The 23,381-nt window shown below is 45.0% G+C and overlaps 1 protein-coding gene across 3 annotated transcripts in view; it reads left to right on the forward strand.

The window, feature by feature from the left end:
• Window positions 1-23,381, forward strand: part of ADAM11 (ADAM metallopeptidase domain 11) — a 180,472-nt gene that overhangs the window by 106,337 nt on the left and 50,754 nt on the right. For all 3 annotated transcript variants that reach the window (XR_011025410.1, XR_011025411.1, XM_068264201.1), the window contains 4 exons: window positions 5,274-5,440; window positions 11,953-12,037; window positions 20,404-20,494; window positions 20,579-20,630. Coding sequence is in view for 1 of the 3 variants with exons in the window: in XM_068264201.1 (XP_068120302.1) it covers window positions 5,274-5,440; window positions 11,953-12,037; window positions 20,404-20,494; window positions 20,579-20,630 (395 nt within the window). In the remaining 2 variants the exon portion in view is untranslated. The remainder of the gene's footprint in view (window positions 1-5,273; window positions 5,441-11,952; window positions 12,038-20,403; window positions 20,495-20,578; window positions 20,631-23,381) is intronic.

The following is a 23,381-nucleotide window of genomic DNA, read 5'->3' on the forward strand; positions in this document are numbered from 1 at the left end:
CAAGCATGTGAATGGAAAGGCTCTTGTAAGTGCCCACTACTCTGCAAGCATGTGAATGGAAAGGCTCTTGTAAGTGCCCAGTACTCTGCAAGCATGTGGATGGAAAGGCTCCTGTAAGTGCCCACTACTCTGCAAGCATGTGAATGGAAAGGCTTTTGTAAGTGCCCAGTACTCTGCAAGCATGTGAATGGAAAGGCTCTTGTAAGTGCCCACTACTCTGCAAGCATGTGAATGGAAAGGCTCTTGTAAGTGCCCACTACTCTGCAAGCATGTGAATGGAAAGGCTCTTGTAAGTGCCCACTACTCTGCAAGCATGTGAATGGAAAGGCTCCTGTAAGTGCCCACTACTCTGCAAGCATGTGAATGGAAAGGCTCTTGTAAGTGCCCACTACTCTGCAAGCATGTGAATGGAAAGGGTCTTGTAAGTGCCCACTACTCTGCAAGCATGTGAATGGAAAGGCTCTTGTAAGTGCCCACTACTCTGCAAGCATGTGAATGGAAAGGCTCTTGTAAGTGCCCAGTACTCTGCAAGCATGTGAATGGAAAGGCTCTTGTAAGTGCCCACTACTCCGCAAGCATGTGAATGGAAAGGCTCTTGTAAGTGCCCAGTACTCTGCAAACATGTGAATGGAAAGGCTCTTGTAAGTGCCCAGTACTCTGCAAGCATGTGAATGGAAAGGCTCTTGTAAGTGCCCAATTCTCTGCCACCATGTGAATGGAAAAGCTCTTGTAAGTGCTCAATTCTCTGCAACCATGTGAATGGAAAGGCTCTTGTAAGTGCCCAATTCTCTGCAAGCATGTGAATGGAAAGGCTCTTGTAAGTGCCCAGTACTCTGCAAGTATGTGAATGTAAAGGCTCTTATAAGTGCCCAGTACTCTGCAAGCATGTGAATGGAAAGGCTCTTGTAAGTGCCCAGTACTCTGCAAGCATGTGAATGGAAAGGCTCTTGTAGGTGCCCAGTACTCTGCAAACATGTGAATGGAAAGGCTCTTCTAAGTGCCCAGTACTCTGCAAGCATGTGGATGGAAAGGCTCTTGTAAGTACCCAGTAATCTGCAAGCATGTGGATGGAAAGGCTCCTGTAAGTGCCCAGTACTCTGCAAGCATGTGAATGGAAATGCTCTTGTAAGTGCCCAGTACTCTGCAAACATGTGAATGGAAAGGCTCTTGTAAGTGCCCAGTACTCTGCAAGCATGTGAATGGAAAGGCTCCTGTAAGTGCCCAGTAATCTGCAAGCATGTGAATGGAAAGGCTCTTGTAAGTGCCCAGTACTCTGCAAGCATGTGAATGGAAATGCTCTTGTAAGTGCCCAGTACTCTGCAAACATGTGATTAGACTGCTCAGCCAAGACGCCACCATAAACATAATCTCGTCTTTTTCTAACGCCATAAAACCCATTGCAGCTGCACAGAATACGCTCATTGAGTTCCCATGGCTGAACCCGCTACACATGCTAACATCTGAATTTTTGCTCCTCAGTTGAGTTGAGTGTATTCGTATCTGAACTCTGTGGATTGGCTCGGTCTGCAGCAAGCAGATGTTCACTGGTTCCTCAAATGGCTCAGATGAACTGGTTAAAGGGGCACTATGGCGAAAAGGTGTAAAATTTAAAATATGTGCAAACATAGACAAATAAGAAGTATGTTTTTTCCAGACTAAAATGAGCCATAAATTATTTTTCTCCTATGTTGCTGTCACTTACAGTAGGTAGTATAAATCTGACAGAAGCGACAGGTTTTGGACTAGTCCATCTCTTCATGGGAGGATTCTCTGGGATTTACTTATTTTCAAAAGCACTTAGTGAATGGCAGTTGACCCATCCAACTGCCAAAAAATTGTGCAATGAGCAGGGAAGCTGGCCAGTATCATTGTGTAAATCTTTTTTAGGGAATATCTTTATAAAGAATAAAAGCCTTGCTGAGAATCCCCTATGAAGAGATGGACTAGTCCAAAACCTGTCGCTTCTGTCAGATTTCTACTACCTACTGTAAGTGACAGCAACATAGGAGAAAAGTAATTTATGGCTCATTTTACTCTGAAAAAAAACGTACTTCTTATTTGCTTATGTTTGCACATATTTTAAATTTTACATTTTGTCGCCAAAATGCCCCTTTAAGGAGTTACTTATACCCATACTAGTTCATTTTTATATCCGTACTGCCCATTTACTTGACATGACTCAAAAACATTCTTATGACTTGGTTTTGCCATCATTTACATAACGCTGTATAGAGTGCAATGTCACAAGTACAACAGAAACTTGTATCAATGGCATCTACTTCAATAAATATACATACTGCGTAGTACATACACAACATCCAGCAATACAAGTTGAATACATTTTGTTTTTGTAGAAACAGAGATGTAAAAGAGGCAGGAAGTCCTTTGGCAGCTGGAGATACATGTGGATGGGGGGGGCTAGTTCAGATTATGCACATTTAAGTTGTGTACTTGGTGGTTTGAGGGCTTGATGGATGGGACGTTGAGTAGAGTTCTTAAAGAGAACCCGAGGTGTGTTTAAAGAATGTTATCTGCATACAGAGGCTGGATCTGCCTATACAGCCCAGCCTCTGTTGCTATCCCAAACCCCACTAAGGTCCCCCTGCACTCTGCAATCCCTTATAAATCACAGCCGTGCTGTGAGGCTGTGTTTACATCTGTAGTGTCAGTCTCAGCTGCTCCCCCGCCTCCTGCATAGCTCCGGTCCCTGCCCCCGTCCCTTCCCTCCAATCAGCAGGGAGGGAAGGGATGCAGGCGAGGACTGGAGTTCTGCAGGAGGCGGGGAGAGCAGCAGACTGACACTATAGAGATAAACACAGCCAGCTCTGACAAGCTGTTTGTCAGCAGTGTGGCTGTGATTTATGAGGGATTGCAGAGTGCAGGGGGACCTTAGGGGGGTTTGGGATAGCAACAGAGGCTGGGCTGTATAGGCAGATCCAGCCTCTGTATGCAGATAATATTCTTCAAACCCACCTCGGGTTCTCTTTAAGAAGGGGAGACACACTTGAGAAGTCTTGAATAAGAGTAAGAGAGCATGACCAAGGTGGAGAATAGCAAGATCTAGTAGTATAACCTGTATTATATGGGTGGTGGTCGGGCCATAGAGGTACTAGCAGAGAGGAGCAGCATCCGCTGAGAATCAGAAGAGATGAAGAAGTCAAGTGGCTGAGCTCAGCAGCCATTGTAGAGGTACTAGTGTGCTTTATGTGAGGCGTAAAAGAGATCTGCCAGTCAGTTACCCCCTGGCAGTGGGCTAAAGGGGGTTGAGGTTATGAACGCGTATAGTAATTACCGGAGGAGAGGTAAGGCAACTCTATTTTCCAGCTACTTGTACAAAAGGACTGTCAACTGCAGTGAGGAGGGGCAACCAATACATCACCTCCTGTAAGCAGGCATCAACTGTGTACAGCGGGAGGGAAACAGTAAATTCGGGCGCCTGAGGCTAGTGGACAAATCGGGCGCCGCCATTCACTCCTATAATAAATATCGTTTAATGGGCGCCCGATAGGAAAAAAGGGCGCCGGAGAAAAATAACGTTTTAAAAGCGGCGCCCGGAGACTTAATGTTTTATTACTGCTTCTCATGATTACACATTATTTAATGATTTATACATTTTTAAATATTATTTTTAAACGAAAAACAGTACAATATTTTTTTTTCAAACATTATTTTTAAACGAAAAACAGTACATTTTTTTTTTTTTTTTTTTTACCATTATTTTTAAACGAAAAAACCAACAGGGGGGTCTTAGGTTTAGGCACCAACAGGGGGGTCTTAGGTTTAGGCACCAACAGGGGGGTCTTAGGTTTAGGCACCAACAGGGGGTCTTAGGTTTAGGCACCAAAAGGGGGGTCTTAGGTTTAGGCACCAACAGGGGGGTCTTAGGTTTAGGCACCAACAGGGGGTCTTAGGTTTAGGCACCAACAGGGGGGTCTTAGGTTTAGGCACCAACAGGGGGGTCTTAGGTTTAGGCACTAACAGGGGGGTCTTAGGTTTAGGCACCAACAGGGGGGTCTTAGGTTTAGGCACTAACAGGGGGGTCTAGGGGTTAGGGGTAGGTACAGGGAGGGTTACTTAGGCACCAACAGGGGGGGTCTTAGGTTTAGGCATCAACAGGGGGGTCTAGGGGTTAGGGGTAGGTACAGGGAGGGTTACTTAGTAAATTTTTTTTTTAAACGTTATTATACGTTTCACTATTTAAACGAAAGATTAACGTTTTTACAATTGCCGATTTAATGCACAATATTTAATGATTTATAACTTTAAAAAACATTAATTTTAAACGAAATACAGTACAATACATTTTTAAACGTTATCCATGCTTATCGTTAAAAACCCGGCGCCCTTTTTTCCCAGCGCCCCTTTTTAACGTACGCCAGCGGGAGACGTGGCAGCGCTTTCAAACAGAAATTATACCTGAATGATGTGCATGGATGTGCAGAGCTCCAGGAACTGGACAATATTACACACCTAGCACTCAAAACAGGCAAAAGAGGGTGTTGGCTTCAGTAAATAATGTGTGCACAGATTATTACCTAATAGACTTCCCCACGGCGATGACTGACCCTCTCGGGGAAGGGGTAACACTAGTCTAGCAATAAAAACATAATATTCCTTGTGCTGCTAATCATAAATGGTATACACATTACATCAAGCAGACAGACAGACACATGACAAAGCTAAAGGCTGCATCTGAAATGAAAACGTAAGTATACTAGTGGCCAGCTGCATTCATTGATTCAAATCTACATTCAAAATTTTAGATTAGAATTAGTACATATTTTACATCTGTTTTGCATTCAAGGCATGTATTTAGCCCCAGTGGGGTTCTGCATGCCTCTGTTAGTTTTCATTTCAGGTGCAGTCTTGAGCGCTGTCATTTGTCTGTCTATCATCGGAGTACAAATGAACCCTTTACCAGCTCACCTAATGGGTACGGGCACAAACACAAAAAACTTAACAATTTTACAACCAGTACTTTTCTTGTTCAATTAGGTCTCATTAGATGGAAGATTATTGGATAACCTCAGAAAGGAAGGAGATGTAGATAAGTAATAAAGACAATCTCATAGTAGCACTAGTAGCATAGACTGTATATTCCTATCTTCTTGTTGCCTTCCAGTAGATATTAGTGCCTCTCTGAACCAGCCATTTACAGCTTGGGTTTGTCAGTATGCTGCCCCTGTCCACCCCTCGTCAGATCCTCTCCACCCTTTCCTGTTGCCCTCGGCTCTTCTCACCTGCTCTAGTTTACTCCTGGTCTTCCCTCTTAGATTTTTAAGGAGCAGTTGAACACCAGGATCGTGCTGGTTGCAATGGAAACCTGGACATCAGAAGACAAGATAGCCGTGAGCGAAGACCCTCTGCAAGTGTTGGCCGACTTCATGAAATATCGAAGCACTGAGATTCCTGAGCACAGCGATGCCACTCACCTCTTCTCGTGAGTCCACTGGGGTTAGCTGCACCTTATTATATAATCCATAAACATGTCACTGTCGTCACATCAAGTCCTCCTATCATTGCTGTGGTGTTTGGTGTCGGCTCCTCTTCATCAGGGTGTTTGCCATGTCCATTGTCTCACCCATTGATGAACCCATTAGCATCATTACCATAAATGAATGATGGCCCCGGGCATACCCTCTAGAGCAGGGCTTCCCAACCTGGTCCTCAAGTACCACCAACAGTGCATGTTTTGCAGAAAATCTCGAACATTCACAGGTGAGGTAATTAGTGTCTCAGCAGAGCAAGTTAGTTACCTCTGGATTTCCACAAAACATGCACTGTTGGTGGTACTTGAGGACACGGTTGGGAAGCCCTGCTCTAGAGCAGGTGAGCAGTTGTAGTTGCAACCTTGTGACCCCTATTCCCATTCACTAAGCGATGATTAGCGCCTCTAGGAAACGTATTGCCTGTTTAACCACTTGATGACCACAGTGCTAAACTCCCCTAAAGACCAGGCCATTTTCTGTTAATTGGGCCACAGCAGCTTTAAGGCCAAGCTGCAGGGCCATACAACACAGCACACAAGTAATTTCCCACCCCCTTTTCTCCCCACCAACAGAGCTTTCTGTTGGTGGGGTCTGATCGGCCCCCAGATGTTTGTTTTTTTGTTTTGTTTTTTTTGTAAATATTTGTTTTTTATTTTTTAACAAAATCTTCTATTTTTCTTATTTCTTTCTTTTTTCTCAAACCCCTCCCTCCCCCCAGCCAGCCAATACTGGCGATCAGCTGTCATAGGCTTCTGCCTATGAGAGCTGATTGCTCTCCTGTGTCCCAGAGGGACAGCTGTGTCCAAGGGGGATCAGCGCGCGATCTCCTGCAGTAGCTGCCCCCAGGACTTGACACCATTTGGCATTAGGCGGTCCTGGAGCTGCCGCCGCGGTCACACCCATTGGCGTGACGCAGTCTTAAGGTAGTTATAGACATAAAACAGTAATAAACATATAGATACAGTGTTGGGTTTCTCTGAATGACCACTATAGCATTCATCCACAGTGGGAGATAATCTACCTCTTTTCAAGGCTGGATTTATAATTTTTGTGCTGCTAGGCCAAGTATGTTGGGGCTGCCCTTTCTTGTACAGCAGCGCCCCTCCCATTCCATGTGCAGCACCGTCTTCCATGTGTATCATCCCTGTACAGCAGCCCCTCCCATTACATGTGCAGCCCCCTCTTCCATGTGTAACATCCATGTACAGCAGCCCCCTCCCATTCCATGTGCAGCCCCCTCTTCCATGTGTATCATCCCTGTACAGCAGCCCTTCCCATTCCATGTGCAGCCCCCTCTTACATGTGTATCATCCCTGTACAGCAGCCCTTCCCATTCCATGTGCAGCCCCCTCTTCCATGTGTTACATCCATGTACAGCAGCACCCTCCCATTCCATGTGCAGCCCCCTCTTCCATGTATATCATCCCTGTACAGCAGCCCTTCCCATTCTATGTGCAGCCCCCTCTTCCATGTGTATCATCCATGTACAGCAGCCCCTCCCATTCCATGTGCAGCCCCCTCTTCCATGTGTAACGTCCATGTACAGCACCCCCTCCCATTCCATGTGCAGCCCCCTCTTCCATGTGTATCATCCATGTACAGCAGCCCCTCCCATTCCATGTGCAGCCCCCTCTTCCATGTGTAACATCCATGTACAGCAGCGCCCCTCCCATTCCATGTGCTGCCCCTCTTCCATGTGTAACATCCATGTACAGCAGCCCCTCCCATTCCATGTGCAGCCCCTCTTCCATGTGTAACATCCATGTACAGCAGCCCCTCCCATTCCATGTGCAGCCCCCTCTTCCATGTGTATCATCTCTGTAGAGCAGCCTCTCCCAGTCCATGTGCAGCCCCCTCTTCCATGTGTATCATGCATGTACAGCAGCCCCTCCCATTCCATGTGCAGCCCCTCTTCCATGTGTATCATCCCTGTAGAGCAGCCTCTCCCAGTCCATGTGCAGCCCGCTCTTCCATGTGTATCATCCATGTACAGCAGCCCCTCCCAGTCCATGTGCAGCCCCCTCTTCCATGTGTAACATCCATGTACAGCAGCCCCTCCCATTCCATGTGCAGCCCATCTTCCATGTGTATCATCTCTGTAGAGCAGCCTCTCCCAGTCCATGTGCAGCCCCCTCTTCCATGTGTAACATCCATGTACTGCAGCCCCTCCCATTCCATGTGCAGCCCCTCTTCCATGTGTATCATCTCTGTACAGTCGCCCCTCCCCTTCCATGTGCAGCCCCCTCTTCCATGTGTATCATCCATGTACAGCAGCGCCCCTCCCATTCCATGTGCTGCCCCTCTTCCATGTGTAACATCCATGTACAGCAGCCCCTCCCATTCCATGTGCAGCCCCCTCTTCCATGTGTATCATCCATGTACAGCAGCCCATTCCCATTCCATGTGCAGCCCCCTCTTCTATGCTTGATATCCATGTACAGCAGCCCCTCTCTTTCATGAACAGATCCCTTTAGCATCAGTTTCTTTTTCATGTGTTGCTCCCCTTTTTATATGTAGCAGAGCCCCTCTTTCATGTCCAGCTGCCCCTTGACCTGTAGCCGCACAAGGCCTGAGCCGTAGAGGCCTTTTCAGAAATCCTGCCCTGCTTCTCTCCTCTTTACAAAGAGATGAAAATGAGCGTTTCACCAAGTCCCGCTTCCTGATAGGCTGGTCTGTTATGTTAGCTGTTGGATCGTACTTTTAGTTGCGCTGACACTCTCTACATTGCCTTACAGTACAGTTCACAATCTAATCCCTACCATAGTCTAATGCTAGGCATACACAAGCCGTTTCTTCCTTATCAATCGAGCCGCTGATGGCTCGATTGATAATATCTGACAGGTCCGATGACCGCGCGGATAGATTCCCTGCTCGATACCGGCAGGCGGACAATAGCGGGGAATCGAGCGGCTGATAAGGCATGCCCGCGGGGACGAGCGGGGATCGATCCGCGCAGACTAGCGGCGACGCGCCGGCATCGAGCCGCTGGCTCGATCCGGCGCATAAAACGCTCCGTGTATGCCCAGCATTATGCCCAGTACACACCATACAATTTTCTGTTAGATTTTTCTGTTAGATTTTCTGTTAGATTATTTCCTGTAAAGTACTGGTAGAGGCTGGCCATTATCTCTGGTACATTGTCTTCTGGTTATCTCCTGCTGAGTAGAACAATGCCTAATTGATAGGCAGTTAGATGGTTAGATAGATAATTTCCAACATGTTGGACATTATCTATCTGGCAGGTAAATCTAACAGAAAATCTTACAGAAAATTGTATGGTTGTACTAGGCATTAAGGTGGCCACACACGATACAATCTTTATTTTTTTCTTTAAATTCTAGAATTACAATCAATTTTTCTTACCAACGTATCACACACATAATTTTTCTCCAATTATAAAAAAAAAAGGTTGAAATCTCAGGAAAAAAAAAATTGCTTGGATATATAAATCAAGAAATTGCCTAATAGCAAACTGTACATTTGGTTTAGATTTCTTGGTTAAGGAAGAAAAAAACTTTTCAATTTTATTTTTTCTGTACAATTGATCATTTTTATTGAATTGCAATAAAATTAAATATTTTTATTGTATCATGTTTTTATTGTATCGCGCGTGGCTAATTTAAGACCAATTTTAAAGGGCAGTCAACTTTCTGCCATGTATTTAGCACATTTTTAGAACTGGGAGTAATAGTTTATAGGCTGCCTGAGGTCTTAAGGTGAATACCCACCTGCAGATCTGGTCGTATTTGCAGTCGTCGTTTGCATCGGTGTAAACAAACGATCTTGTAAATGATTATTTACACGATCGCGGCAAACCCACGTAAGCCGATGAGGATCGGAATGTTCCTCAACAACTTAATCGTACCTGTCGGGCTTTTAAAAAAGAATGATTGCGGTGGTTGTTGTGCATCGGTCAACATTGTTTGCCAAATTTTCGTTAAATGCTGTTGTGCTATATCGAGAAAAAATCATTCAGCATGCAAAATCGTTCATGGGTATGGGCCTTTAGGCCTTATTAGCATAGATGTATCTTTAGCTGCTTTAAACAGCCAGTCAGGCAGTGCCGTCCCACCCATGATGCCAAGTAACGCTTTTGCGTCAGGTGGCATGGGCGCTGGAGCGGCATTTTGCCTGCCTGCCTCCCTGTGGCCGCTGATCGTCTTATCTTCGGATCGGTGGCCACTTCCTCTATAACTGTTCCCTGCCCCTTGCATGCCACCGCCCACTGCTACACGGACCTCAGATCAGAGCAACCCGCTGCCTCACATCGGTGCAGCGGGTCGCTCTAATCTGAGGGCTGTGTGTAGCGGCGGCCGGTGGCATGCAAGGGGCTGGGCACAGTTATAGAGGAAGAGTTATAGAGGTGTCCACAGCCCACCCCGTTGGAGAGCGACGAATTGGGGCAGCGCAGCTCAGTCGGCTATTGCGCGGCCACGTACACGGAAGAAGAGCTGCGTGGCCCCAATCTGATTAGCGACAATGCAATGTCGCTAATCTTCTCGTGGTCCCCACTCAGCGATGGGGGACAGCAGAATAAAGAGGGATGCCTCAGTAGAATCCATAGGCGTCCCTCTCTTTAGGTAAGTATCTGGTTTTGTGCCCGAGCTCGGGTACACTTTAAGAGATAAAGTGGATTGGATCTGGCCCAAAGTGTATTAGGAATTTTAGCAGGGGCATAGGTAAACCAATCCAATTAAACGTTCAGACTGAATCAAGGCAGGCTCAATATTCCATGGCTAATATTCCATGGCTAATAATTTCATGGTTTGTTGCCTTTCATGTGCTGTCTTGGGGGGGGGGGGGGGGGGCAGAGCACTGTTAAAGGAGAACTAGGCATAAACACAAACTTTATTATTGTGTAGGTGACAGACTAGTGAGGAGAAACAAATGTAACATATAGGGCCGTATGCAATTAACTTTTTCTCCTAGGTGATATTTTAATCCTCAAAATAATTTTGATAGTATTTATCACCTACTTGTTGGTAGTTTTTCAATCACTAAGTGCTGAAAAGTTATTTTAAATAGAACATAAAAAAGTATCTCCTAGGAGAAAAGTTGGGAGAAAAAGTGAATTGCCTATGGGCCCTAAGGCTGGAGAACAATTCAGTTCCCAGAGACCACCACAGGGTGGCAGTACCTGGTTCTGGACTCGGGTGAGTGTGATACTGTATTCATCAGAGCAAGGCTGAGCTTTGCAGAGTAAAACTTCCCTTCATCACAGCCATGCCCAGAGCTCTGAGAGTGGCACGGTGATATAGTGTATAACGCTCTCACCTTGCAGCTCTAGGGTCCCTGGCTTCAGTCTGGGCCAGGATATTGTGAATGGAGGTCTCCCAATGTTGGTTTGCCTGGGTATCCTCTGAGTAGTGTGTCCAAAGTGCCTTAAGGTGCGTACACACGTCGGATTTTTCCAAACGGCCGGTCATTTGGACGTTCGGCGTGTGTACAAACGGGCAGTCAGCTGATAACGCTGGTTTTGATGGATCCACTTGGCGGATCGGTCAAATCCAGTCTTATCAGCTGAACGACAGTTTGTACACACGCCCAATTTGACGTCTAAACGGCCGGTCGTTTGGAAAAATCTGACGTGTGTACGCACCTTTACACCAAAATAGGGACAGCAGACCATGACTATGATGGGATTAGATTGTTAGCTCCTCCGAGGGACAGTTAGGGCACGTGCACACCTGAGCGGGAATCGCACAATTCCCGCTCACGGCAAACCGCTAGCGGATCTGCAAGAACCGCTACACAATGTAGCGAGTGGCAGTGTTCTCACTGCCGCGGTTGCGGTTAGCGATAACCGCAACCGCGCTGCATGCAGCGGTTTGGCGGCGCCGAGCGTTACGCGATTTGCGATCGTGATTAGCGTGCATAGCACGCTAATCGCGATCGCTCCAAAACCGCCGCAGTGTCCAGTGATTTTTTCCGCGCTAATCGCGGGAAAATAACTCCTGCAAAACACCGGCGGTAATCGCCGGCGTTCTGCGATTTTAAGTGTGAACGGGCCCTTAGTGACATTCAGATAGTCCGTGTAAAGTGCTCCAGAAGATGTCAGTGCTATATATTATACAATAATAATACAACCACCATGAATATAGACTAATTTACCTTCTCAATGGTCACATAAATAGGAACATATTCCATCTCTTAGTGTTTCTAGCTGTGGTAAACCTCTCATTGCATTATTGTTGGCTACCTGTTCCTTCCTCCACACTGCAATAACGAGGTGTTATCTGCCTGTGCCTGGTGATCTAGCCAGTTCCCCACAGTAACATAATGATTCTCACGTCATCGTGCTGTGCTCTGTCATCGTTCTGTGATGTCACTTTTCATGGGTGTTTGAGTCATTCAATAGCAGTAATCTTCACATGAGGTAATTCTTCTCTCATCTGGGCTCACACTGACCCAATATTTGTGCGGCTGAACACTGACACTAACACTGCCTTCTCTCTGCATTTAGAGGACGCACGTTTAAAAGCAGCCGTAGTGGGGCGGCCTATTTTGGTGGCATCTGCTCTCCTACCAAAGGCGGGGGCATCATAGAGGTAAGTTGTGTCATGGCTCCATTGCTTTTTATACTGAGAAATGTATGGTCTGTATAAACTTTATCCCAATCAGTAGCTGATACCCCGTTTTACATGAGAAATATAATGATTTTCACAAACAGACCATCAGGGGGCACTGTATGACTGATTTTGTGCTGAAACCCCTCCCACAAGAAGCTCTGAGTACCGCGGTACTCTGGGCAAACTGCCACAATGTAACAATGTTCACAGACAGGAATTAGCTGTTTACAGCTGTCTGTAACTGCCAAAACAGCTAGGAGCAGCTACATAACCTGCCCACAGTAACAATGTCACCATGTAATAAATGTCAGAATGTAAATCGGGGAGAGGAAAGATTTTACAATGAGCAAACACTGACTAAATCATTTAAACATAATTATTGTAAAAATGAAGCACTTTTTTTACTACATTATTTTCACTGGAGTTCCTCTTTAAGCTTTAGTAAAATGTGCTTTAGCCATTTCTCAAGTTTGCTTGTGCAGTTAAAGCAGGAATAAACCGACAGGTTAATTACTCTGTTTAACCACTTCAACCCAAAGGGGTTTTTACCCTAACGGACAAGAGCGATTTTCACCTTTCAGTGCTCATCCCTTTCATTTGCCAATAGCTTAATTACTACTAATCGCAACAAAATTATCTATATCTTGTTTTATTTTTCACCACCAATTAGGCTTTTTGGGGTTGATATTTGTTTTCAGTAATTACTTTTTTTTCTATGCATTTTAAAGGGAAAAACAAGGAAAAAATGAAAAAATACACTATTTCTCCAATTTCATCCCCTATAGTTTTAATATAAACACTGCTACTGTGCATAAAACCCACACATGTTATCTGCCTATTTGTCCTGGTTATTACAACGTTTTAATTATGTCCCCAGTGCAAAGTATGGTGACAATATATCAATTGGAAATGAAGGTGTATTTTTTCTATGGTGGTTTTTTTTTTCACATGCACGCGGGAATGCATGCGAGCAGAGCAGGGACAAGGTCCTCCAGCACCCAAGGCTGAGACACCAGTGCGCCCCTCCGCCCCTCCCACCCCAGCTGTCACACACTGATTACTATTAGACTAGAGGGCCACAGGGCCCACAACCTCCGCAACACCTTAATATGTAGTTATGCTATGTATCCCTTTTCCTATCTCTTTCTGCTTCATACACAATTAGGAATGACAGCTGAATGAATTGTGCGCCCCCTCCTACACTGCGCCCTGAGGCTGGAGCCTCTCCAGCCTATGCCTCGGCCCGGCCCTGCATGCGAGGGAGCGTGCAGGCACGGAGACATGCATGCGTACAGTGGCAGCAGCGCTGTCTGACTTATAAAAACATCCTGGAGTCGTTAAGAGGCTGTACAGGACGTTTTTATAAGTCAGGTTGTTAAGTGGTTAAAATATTAATACATTTGGTTTATGGTAGTTGGATACAGTAGAAGAGGTGCCTGGCTCTTCTACTGACCAGAAATGCTATTGCTCCGTTGCTATTGCCTGATGAAGCGTGATCAAACCTGCGAAACGCGTTGCATTGTTCCCCGGAGTATGTAAATAAACTTGTTGTATTTGACAAACACGTTAGCAATTTTTGTGTCTGCTTGGAGGAGGGGAGTCCACCACTGCCTCCTCATGTTTTAAACTTTTTAGATTATTTTATCCTTTTGGCACCTCTGTATCAATACTATGCTGGATACAGTAGAAGTTCCTTTGAGTATGGAGGGCCATTTGCAGTGAGAAGCAATGGGCAGAAGGGGTTTGAATGTTTTATGGGCTGTTGGAGAGAAAATTGTCCCCCCCTTTCAGAACTACTGAGAGGTGTATGTGCGATAGAAAAAAAAACTTTTACAGATTAGGCTCAAGTAACATAAAAGTGGTAGAAAGGTAGACAGAAGTACCGCTACACCGTACTGGGTGGGACAGTGCAGGAACACGAGTGGCCAAACCCAATGAGCAACAATAGTAAAGGAAGGTCCGCACTGATGTCTCCACTCCAATGTAGTTTATTCAGGACATGTCCAGTTCAGGTAAAACACTCAGACTAACATGTTTCGGACTCCAAGTCCTTAATCATAGTCATGTCACAGCATTCTGATTGTGAATTTAAAAAGGGAGGGTAGTAAGAGGCGGGGCACAACCCTACCCAAGCGAGGGAGGGAGCAGATTGCCCACCAAAAACTAACACCTCGTTAAAAATGTAGGTTAAACATTAATACAGTTAAAAACACATACAGATAAGGAGCAAAAATAATGAGAGCAATATATGCAATGTATGCAAGAGTCAAAAGGCAATCTAATTCTCAGCCTGTCACCAAAGCCAGGTCCCACCTCGCATTTAAACCCTTAGGTGATCTAGTGCCAAGCCGGAAAATCCAAAGTGCCTCTCTTTTACGGATTAGTGCCTGAAGGTCACCTCCTCGCCTAGGCAAGGAGACCTTCTCTATTCCATGAAAGGAGAAGCCAGACATATCACCATCATGAACCTGTCGGTAATGTTTGGCAACATTAGAAATATTTTGTGTGGACCACCCAGCCCCCAAGAAATGTTCCGATATCCTGGCTCTAAGGGGTCTGGTAGTGCAGCCCACATACTGGAGAGAACAGATATGACATGTCACCATATATATCACGTTTTTGGAGCCACAGTTAATAAAATGCCTGATATTGAATCTAGAACCATTGTGGAGTGATTCCACAATTTTTGTTCTAGTGTGGAAAGCACAATAGTTACAGGTTGGTATTGCACATTTGTATGAGCCCCTAGCAGACAACCACGTCTGTGATTCTGTGTGTGTGCTAAAAAGGCTGGGGGACAACATACCACCCAGTGTGGGGGCTCGCCTACTGGAAAAACTGACGCCATTGCGAAGAAAGGGCCGCAAGTCCTCATCACCCTCCAGGATAGGGAGGTATTTGGTGATGATGCCCCTAACCTCCTGAAACTCCGAGCTAAATGAGGTTATAAAAGCGGACCTATCTCCGAAATCGCGTCCTGAGGCATTGGCCCGTATCAACTGACTCCTTGGGATGGAGGCTGCCCGCTGTTTACCCCTTTCTATAATCCATCCAGGGTATCCTCTCTCCCTAAGACGTCCCTCCACCACATCAAACTCTCGTCTTTCGGCCACCTGATCCGAACAATTGCGGCGGGCCCGGATGAATTCGCCCACCGGAACCGCCCGAATCGTGTGTACCGGGTGACAACTAGCTGCCTGTAGTGTGGAGTTTCCCGCACAAGGCTTCCGGTACGTCCTGGTTTGGACAGTCCCCGAAATAGGATTGCCCTCCAAGGTCAGGTCTAAATAATCAATAGAGCTGGCCTGCCAAACATGAGTAAACTTCAGATTACATTCATTATTATTGAGACAATCCACAAACTGTTGTAATTATTTCATGTTCGATGGCGCCTTCTACCTCCAGAGGTGTGGAGCCTCCATGGGGGCCAAATTTTCCCCCTCTTTGGCCAACCTCTATATGGGGTGGTGGGAGGAGTTCCACATCTTTGGGGGTGGTGGGCGCCATCTGGAGTAGGTAGCTTGGTATGGGAGATTTATAGACGACATTCTAGTCGTCTGGAGGGGTGGCCCTGTTTTGGTACAACAGTTTGTGGATTGTCTCAATAATAATGAATGTAATCTGAAGTTTACTCATGTTTGGCAGGCCAGCTCTATTGATTATTTAGACCTGACCTTGGAGGGCAATCCTATTTCGGGGACTGTCCAAACCAGGACGTACCGGAAGCCTTGTGCGGGAAACTCCACACTACAGGCAGCTAGTTGTCACCCGCTACACACGATTCGGGCGGTTCCGGTGGGCGAATTCATCCGGGCCCGCCGCAATTGTTCGGATCAGGTGGCCGAAAGACGAGAGTTTGATGTGGTGGAGGGACGTCTTAGGGAGAGAGGATACCCTGGATGGATTATAGAAAGGGGTAAACAGCGGGCAGCCTCCATCCCAAGGAGTCAGTTGATACGGGCCAATGCCTCAGGACACGATTTCGGAGATAGGTCCGCTTTTATAACCTCATTTAGCTCGGAGTTTCAGGAGGTTAGAAGTATCATCACCAAATACCTCCCTATCCTGGAGGGTGATGAGGACTTGCGGCCCTTTCTTCGCAATGGCGTCAGTTTTTCCAGTAGGCGAGCCCCCACACTGGGTGGTATGTTGTCCCCCAGCCTTTTTAGCACACACACAGAATCACAGACGTGGTTGTCTGCTAGGGGCTCATACAAATGTGCAATACCAACCTGTAACTATTGTGCTTTCCACACTAGAACAAAAATTGTGGAATCACTCCACAATGGTTCTAGATTCAATATCAGGCATTTTATTAACTGTGGCTCCAAAAACGTGATATATATGGTGACATGTCATATCTGTTCTCTCCAGTATGTGGGCTGCACTACCAGACCCCTTAGAGCCAGGATATCGGAACATTTCTTGCGGGCTGGGTGGCCCACACAAAATATTTCTAATGTTGCCAAACATTACCGACAGGTTCATGATGGTGATATGTCTGGCTTCTCCTTTCATGGAATAGAGAAGGTCTCCTTGCCTAGGCGAGGAGGTGACCTTCAGGCACTAATCCGTAAAAGAGAGGGACTTTGGATTTTCCGGCTTGGCACTAGATCACCTAAGGGTTTAAATGCGAGGTGGGACCTGGCTTTGGTGACAGGCTGAGAATTAGATTGCCTTTTGACTCTTGCATACATTGCATATATTGCTCTCATTATTTTTGCTCCTTATCTGTATGTGTTTTTAACTGTATTAATGTTTAACCTACATTTTTAACGAGGTGTTAGTTTTTGGTGGGCAATCTGCTCCCTCCCTCGCTTGGGTAGGGTTGTGCCCCGCCTCTTACTACCCTCCCTTTTTAAATTCACAATCAGAATGCTGTGACATGACTATGATTAAGGACTTGGAGTCCGAAACATGTTAGTCTGAGTGTTTTACCTGAACTGGACATGTCCTGAATAAACTACATTGGAGTGGAGACATCAGTGCGGACCTTCCTTTACTAACATAAAAGTGGTTCAAATCGTTCATCGATCTGCCCAGTAGTAATATAAGTGGGTATGGACTGTACCTGTTCCCTGCAGCAACATTACGGCTCTTGCACACTACATGCGATTCCGGTTTGCAATTTTTACGCAATTTTATATGTGATTCCAATTTGCAGTTTTTAATTTTTTTTCTGCGTTTTTCTTCTTGTTTTCAAAGTATTCAGGGAAAATCGGAAACGCAAATAGGAATCACAGGACAGATTTACAGTGTGCAGGAGGCCTCAAGCTCACAGTTTATCAGAATTCTAATCTTCTGTTTCATTTTTGACGAAGAACAGAATGCACTCGGAAGTTGAGTTGTTATATGTCATTGTGCCACTAGATGGAGCTGCTGGCGGAAAGACAACGCACAGGTCCTACTGGCATCACAAGGCTTTGCCAGCTGTTACCTGCTTTACAGGGATGACTGAGGAAAGTTTAACAATAGGCTCTAGGATATCTCTTCCTTCCACCTCACTGCACAACAATTACTTCTCTTCTGCTTTATTAAACATTTATGGTGCTTATGATTCATTCAGTGTGCTCTGGTTTGGCAGCTGTTCTTTCTTCACAGTAACAAACATCTTCCTTTTTTATGTTTAAAGAGACTCTGTAACAAAATTTTCAGTCTTATTTCTTCTATCCTATAAGTTCCTATACCTGTTCTAATGTGGTCTGGATTACTGCAGCCTTTTTTAGTTGCACAGTCTCTGTAATATATCTAATCTTCTTTTCTTGGTCAACCCAGAGAGGAATGTGCTGCCTCTGTTGTGGTAGGGAGAAGTTATGCACGCCCCCTCCACACCCCCCTCTGCTCTTCTGTGTGCTGTGTGTATGAGTCACAGGCAAGGTCTCTGCTCACAGCCAGCTTGTCTGCAGCTCATGGAGCTGTGACCTTGTGAACAGCTGTGAGTGCAGAAAGATCAGTTCAAAGCCCAGAAAAGCAGCTAAAGCAACAAGTGGAGTAACATTACAGCAGTTTAGTCACTTTTGAGAGGAGCCTCTGCAAACAGGCACCTGCTCTGATGATGTATTTCCTGTTTGGCAGTCATCTTCATTGTTTACAAAAACAATGAATAAAACAGTGATTTTATCACCAAGTAAGCAGCGGGGAGCTGCGAAAAAGTCACAGAGGGGGCTAGGAGAAGACAACAGACAGGCTGGTACGTTTATTTATGTAAAATTTTCACAGTACACACTCTCTTTAATGAAAAGGTGTTTTTTTTTTGCCTGCTAGGTCCCACTGTGAGCCCTCATATGCTGGTTTTTAATAGGTCAGATTACAGCTAGCTCAGAAAGCTGACAATCAGCTTGATCCAGCCTGAAAGCAGTCGCAAAGTAATTTGAACAAGATAATGACGCAATCCAAAAAACAGAAGCAGACAACCCTCACACAGAGCCTAACACACAAGTTCCTGTGCTCCCATGTGTCTAATCACATGATCAAAATTAATTTCAAGACGGGGTTTTCAGCTGCAGAAGCTTCATTTCACCCAAAAAAAAAGCAATGTTTAATTAATATGTATTTTATTTACCCATTTGTCCCGATTATTACACCGTTTAAATTATGTCTCTATCACAATTTATGGCACCGATATTTTATTTGGAAATAAAGGTGCATTTTTTTCAATTTGCGTCCATGACTATTTACATGCCTATAATTTAAAAAATTATATTAATATACTCTCTCCATATGCATATTCAAAAAGTTCAGACCCTTAGGTAACTATTTATTTATGTTGTTGGGTTTTTTTTTTTTGGTTTTTTTTATTGTAATTTTTTTTATTAACCCTCCTGGCGGTAACCCCGACCTACACTCGGGGTATCCGCCGCAGAGGATTACATGGCCCCAGGAGGGATTTTTTTTTGAATAAAACTTGTTGTAATACTTGTAGCTAGCACTAGGCTAGCTACCTGTGTCCCCCAAGTCCCTCCGATCCCCCCCGATCACCGCCGTAATACGTACCCCCCCAGGGATTCCGCGATGGCGCAGCCTCCCAATCAGCTCCAGGCTTTGCTATGGGGAGGATCGTGACTGCGCATGACGTCGATTACGTCATGTCCGATCGTTGCCATAGCGGCGACTGAAGCTGATTGTGGAGGCGGAATGGTGGAATCGTGGCTGGGTAAATAGAAGCGCCGGTGATCGGGGGGATCAGAGAGGTGCGGGGGACTTGGGGGACACTGGTAGCTAGCCTAGTGCAAGCTACAAATATTGCAACAAGTTTTATTTATTTATTTTTTCAAAAAATCCCTCCTGCGGACGCAGCCACCGAAACTACATACCGCCAGGAGGGTTAAAAATTTTATTTGGGTAATTTTTGGTGTGGGAGGTAAACAGCTAATTTTAAATGTAATATAATGTATTTATTTAATAAAAAATGTATGTGGGTGTAGTTTTACTATTTGGCCACAAGATGGCCACAGTCAAAATGTCCTGGAAGCGAATGATCTCGCTCCCAGGAAACATTAGGAGGACAGGAAACTTTTTTTTCTGCAGAAAGGCCTCTGATAAAAAGCCATCGGTTTTTCTGCGGGGGACTTAGATCAATGAATGGGAACTATATTCCCATTCATTGATCTCGGGGCTAACGGCAGGCGGCGGGATCGCGCAGAGTTGCAGCAGCAGAGTCTATCTGGACAGATAGACATATATCCGTCCAGATAGACTTGCCTGGTTAATCCATATGATGATTCAGAATTGTTCAGTAATGTAGTACCAGATTAAAGGTGAACCTGAAGCCGGTAAACAAACACGCATCCTAATAGCTAACCATTGTCTGCACCGTAAATGAAAACTAATATCTGCAAGCAATCACTGTCCATACTTGGCAATGTAGACAGATTGCTCTCATTACAACTGAGCTTCGAGTTCATATTCAGAAATGGAAATCTAATCTGTTTTGGTTAGAGTGGACCTAAACCCATCCGGAGGGGAGAAGGGAAACACAGATAAACCCACCCTGTGTGTATTTAGAGATAACAGCTTGTCTAATTCTCGTTTATCTGGAAGTAATGAGCCACTGTAATTTGAGCTGCAAGCTTTGTGTGATCTGTGCCGCGGGTGCACCAACTTGTGTGCTAATATGTAAACACAGGAGGTTAACCCTTTCTCTGCTCCCGTGAAACCAGCAAGTAACCGCTCTGCAGAATCGCTGCAACAAATAAATATTATTCTTTAATGGTTATTTTGCTGTATCTTTTAGGTCAGAGAGGAAGTTCTGGGTTTAGGTTCGCTTTAAACAAGTAGCCAGTTAGTCTGACGTTTTGCTATCATTGCATGAAGTAGCGCTTGTCTTCTCTTCTCACCCCATGCAGTATGGAAACATTAATGCCATGGCCGTGTCGCTGGCACAGACTCTGGGACAGAACCTGGGCATGATGTTTAATAAACCCCGGACAGCAGCTGGTAAGAGCTCATCCTGAGAGCTGGGCCATGTGTTGGAGGTAACTTGTGGCTGTGCTGTGTAATGACAAGGCCTTCTCTTTCCAGGTGAGTGCAGCTGTCCTGACCTCTGGCTCGGCTGCATTATGGAGGACACTGGGTAAGTGTGGCATGGAAAATGGCGGGAGGAGAAAGATACATTTCACACAACCAACCAACATTGATACTGTAATGGTGGACAGATTATTTTTAGGTTGCTTTATCCAGGAGCATCTCAAGCTGCGTACAACATGCTGGATTTTCCTTACCACAAGTGACCACTCACAGTAGTTTTGGTTGACACTCTAGTGAGGCTGATATGATCCGCTTTGTGTTCAGTGATCTAGTGAGCTTAAAGCCCCTGATAACCAAGGCAGTTAATTTGGCGCTGCCATAGATGGGTGTGCTGGTAGAATATTGTGTGCAGGAAGGGACGAGTAGTGAAAGTTGTAGGGTAGCAGAAGGGTTAGTTTGAAGGGGCACTATGGCAAAAAAAATTGTAAAAATTTAAAATATGTGCAAACAGACAAATAAGAAGTACTTTTTTCCAGAGTAAAATGAGCTATAAATTACTTTTCTCCTATGTTGTTGTCCCTTACAGTAGGTAGTTGAAATCTGACAGAAGTGACAGGTTTTGGACTAGTCCATCTCTTCATAGGGGATTCTCAGAAAGGCTTTTATTCTTTATAAAGATATTCCCTAAAATGGATTTAAACAATGATGCTGGCCAGCTTCCCTGCTCACTGCACAATTTTTTTGGCAGTTGGACGGAGCAACTGCCATTCACTAAGTGCTTTTGAAAATAAATAAATCCCTGAGAATCCCCTATGAAGAGATGGGCTAGTCCAAAACTTGTCACTTCTGTCAGATTTCTACTACCTACTGTAAGTGACAGCAACATAGGAGAAAAGTAATTTATGGCTCATTTTACTCAGGAAAAAACGTACTTCTTATTTGTATATGTTTGCACATATTTTAAATTTTACATTTTTTCGCCATAGTGCCACTTTAAGGAGTAGTTAGGGGGATGGTTAGTGTTAGTAGTAGGTACGGGGAGGGTTAGTGTGAGAAATAGGTTATGTAAAGCGTTCGTATTGTTACTATTGTTACTTTTGCCAATATTCTACTTGCGCCTTTCTCCGGTGCCCAAATTTCCTGGCGCCCTTTTCCCATGTGTGCCCTGAAAATACTTCTTCCATTGGGAGTCCAGCTCTGAATTAATCTAACCATGTAGAATCAAGCAGTCTCCATTCACTCAATGGGCTTGATTTACTAAGACAAATAGCATGCCTTATCAAAGTTAGCATGCCTTATCAGAGTTAACACACCTTATCAGAGTAGCATAGCGAGCGCTACGTACCCGCAGGGGCTCAGGGCAGGACAAGTGGAGCTCTCGTCACTGCCAATTAGCAGGCATAAGTTTGCTATGATACTCTGATAAGGCGTGTTCACTTTGATAAGGCGTGCTATTTGTCTTAGTGAATCAAGTCCAGTATCTGTTCTGTCTGATGAAAATTCACTCTTATGGGCTGGCCTTCATTGTAGTAGCAGGCATGACTATGGATGTAGAAATTAGGTGTTGAGATGATGGTGGTTCAATCTCCAAACAGTTTATGTGGCTAGGATTAAAGGGAAGCTGAAGGGAGAGGAACATTCCTTTGCATTCCATGCCATGTGCCTGGCTGTCATGCTGAGCACTTGGCTCTTACATCAGCATGTAGCACCTGTAAGGCACTTGTGCAGGCTTTGCTGAGGACACCTGCATGCGTCCCTTCCCCCTCCACAGTACTGCGGATGGCTGTAATTCTGAGGCTGGAGGCCCTTACAGGTGCTGCGCTGGCGTAAGAGCAGTGTAGCAAGGTGAAAGCTCGCCTGCAGCTCAGGGTGCCCGGGAGGTAGCTATGAATGGTCCTTCCACAGCCTTACAGGGAAAACTTTTTTGAGACACAACGGCAGCTACATTTGCTGTGCAAGTGAGCGAGTTGTTTTGCATTTCATCGGAAATTCAGCTGCTGATGGGGACAGCTAATATGTGTGTAAGTAGATTCAGCCAGCATACAACTTTTCCATTACAATTTTTATTTCCTTCAACCTTACAAGGCACATAGAATTTGTTTTTTTAGTTAAAAACAGGTTTTTTTTTATGACAATAGTGCCCCTTTCAGTGCTCCTTTTTGCTTGTTATTTATATTGGGAGCCTCTTTTATTGGTGAAAAGTCAGTTTCAGTGAACCTGTGTTCTACAATAGCTGTTTTGATGAGAGCGTGACCAGCGATCCACTGATACTATGGACTTTTGTATGTTTGAGGGGACTGTCCTGTTTTCCCTTTAAGGGTTCCAGTGGCTGCCTAATAGGGATGTCGCTGATTAGGAGAACTCACAGAGAAGCATGTGATCAGTTTCATCAGCTGATAGCTTTGTGAGGCTCTGATTTGCTGGTCATGATCATGCTTTAAGTCAGGAAGTCATCGCAGCAAATCAGAACCTTACAAATCTTATCAGCTGATCAAACTGCTCACATGCTTCTCTGTGAGTTCTCTTAAGCCCCATCTACACCATACAATTATTTGTCCAATTGAATTTGATTCATTGATTCAATTCAATCCGATATGTCCGATCGGGATTCGATTCAATTTGCCATTGCAAAACAATGGCAAATTGAATCGAATCGAATCCTGATCGGACATGTCGGATTAAATCAAATCAATGAATCGAATCGGACAAAAAATTGTATGGTGTAGATGGGGCTTAGGCAGACATCCCTACTGCCTAATAGTCAGGAAGGAAATTACACCTGGTTTTCCCGCTTGTAGAACTGTGGCTAGATGTAGCTGGATAGTGTAAAGGGCTCAGCCTTGGACATGGGAGACCA

The sequence above is a fragment of the Hyperolius riggenbachi genome, chromosome 12, assembly GCF_040937935.1.
Source record: "Hyperolius riggenbachi isolate aHypRig1 chromosome 12, aHypRig1.pri, whole genome shotgun sequence".
Classification (NCBI taxonomy): Eukaryota; Metazoa; Chordata; class Amphibia; order Anura; family Hyperoliidae; genus Hyperolius; species Hyperolius riggenbachi.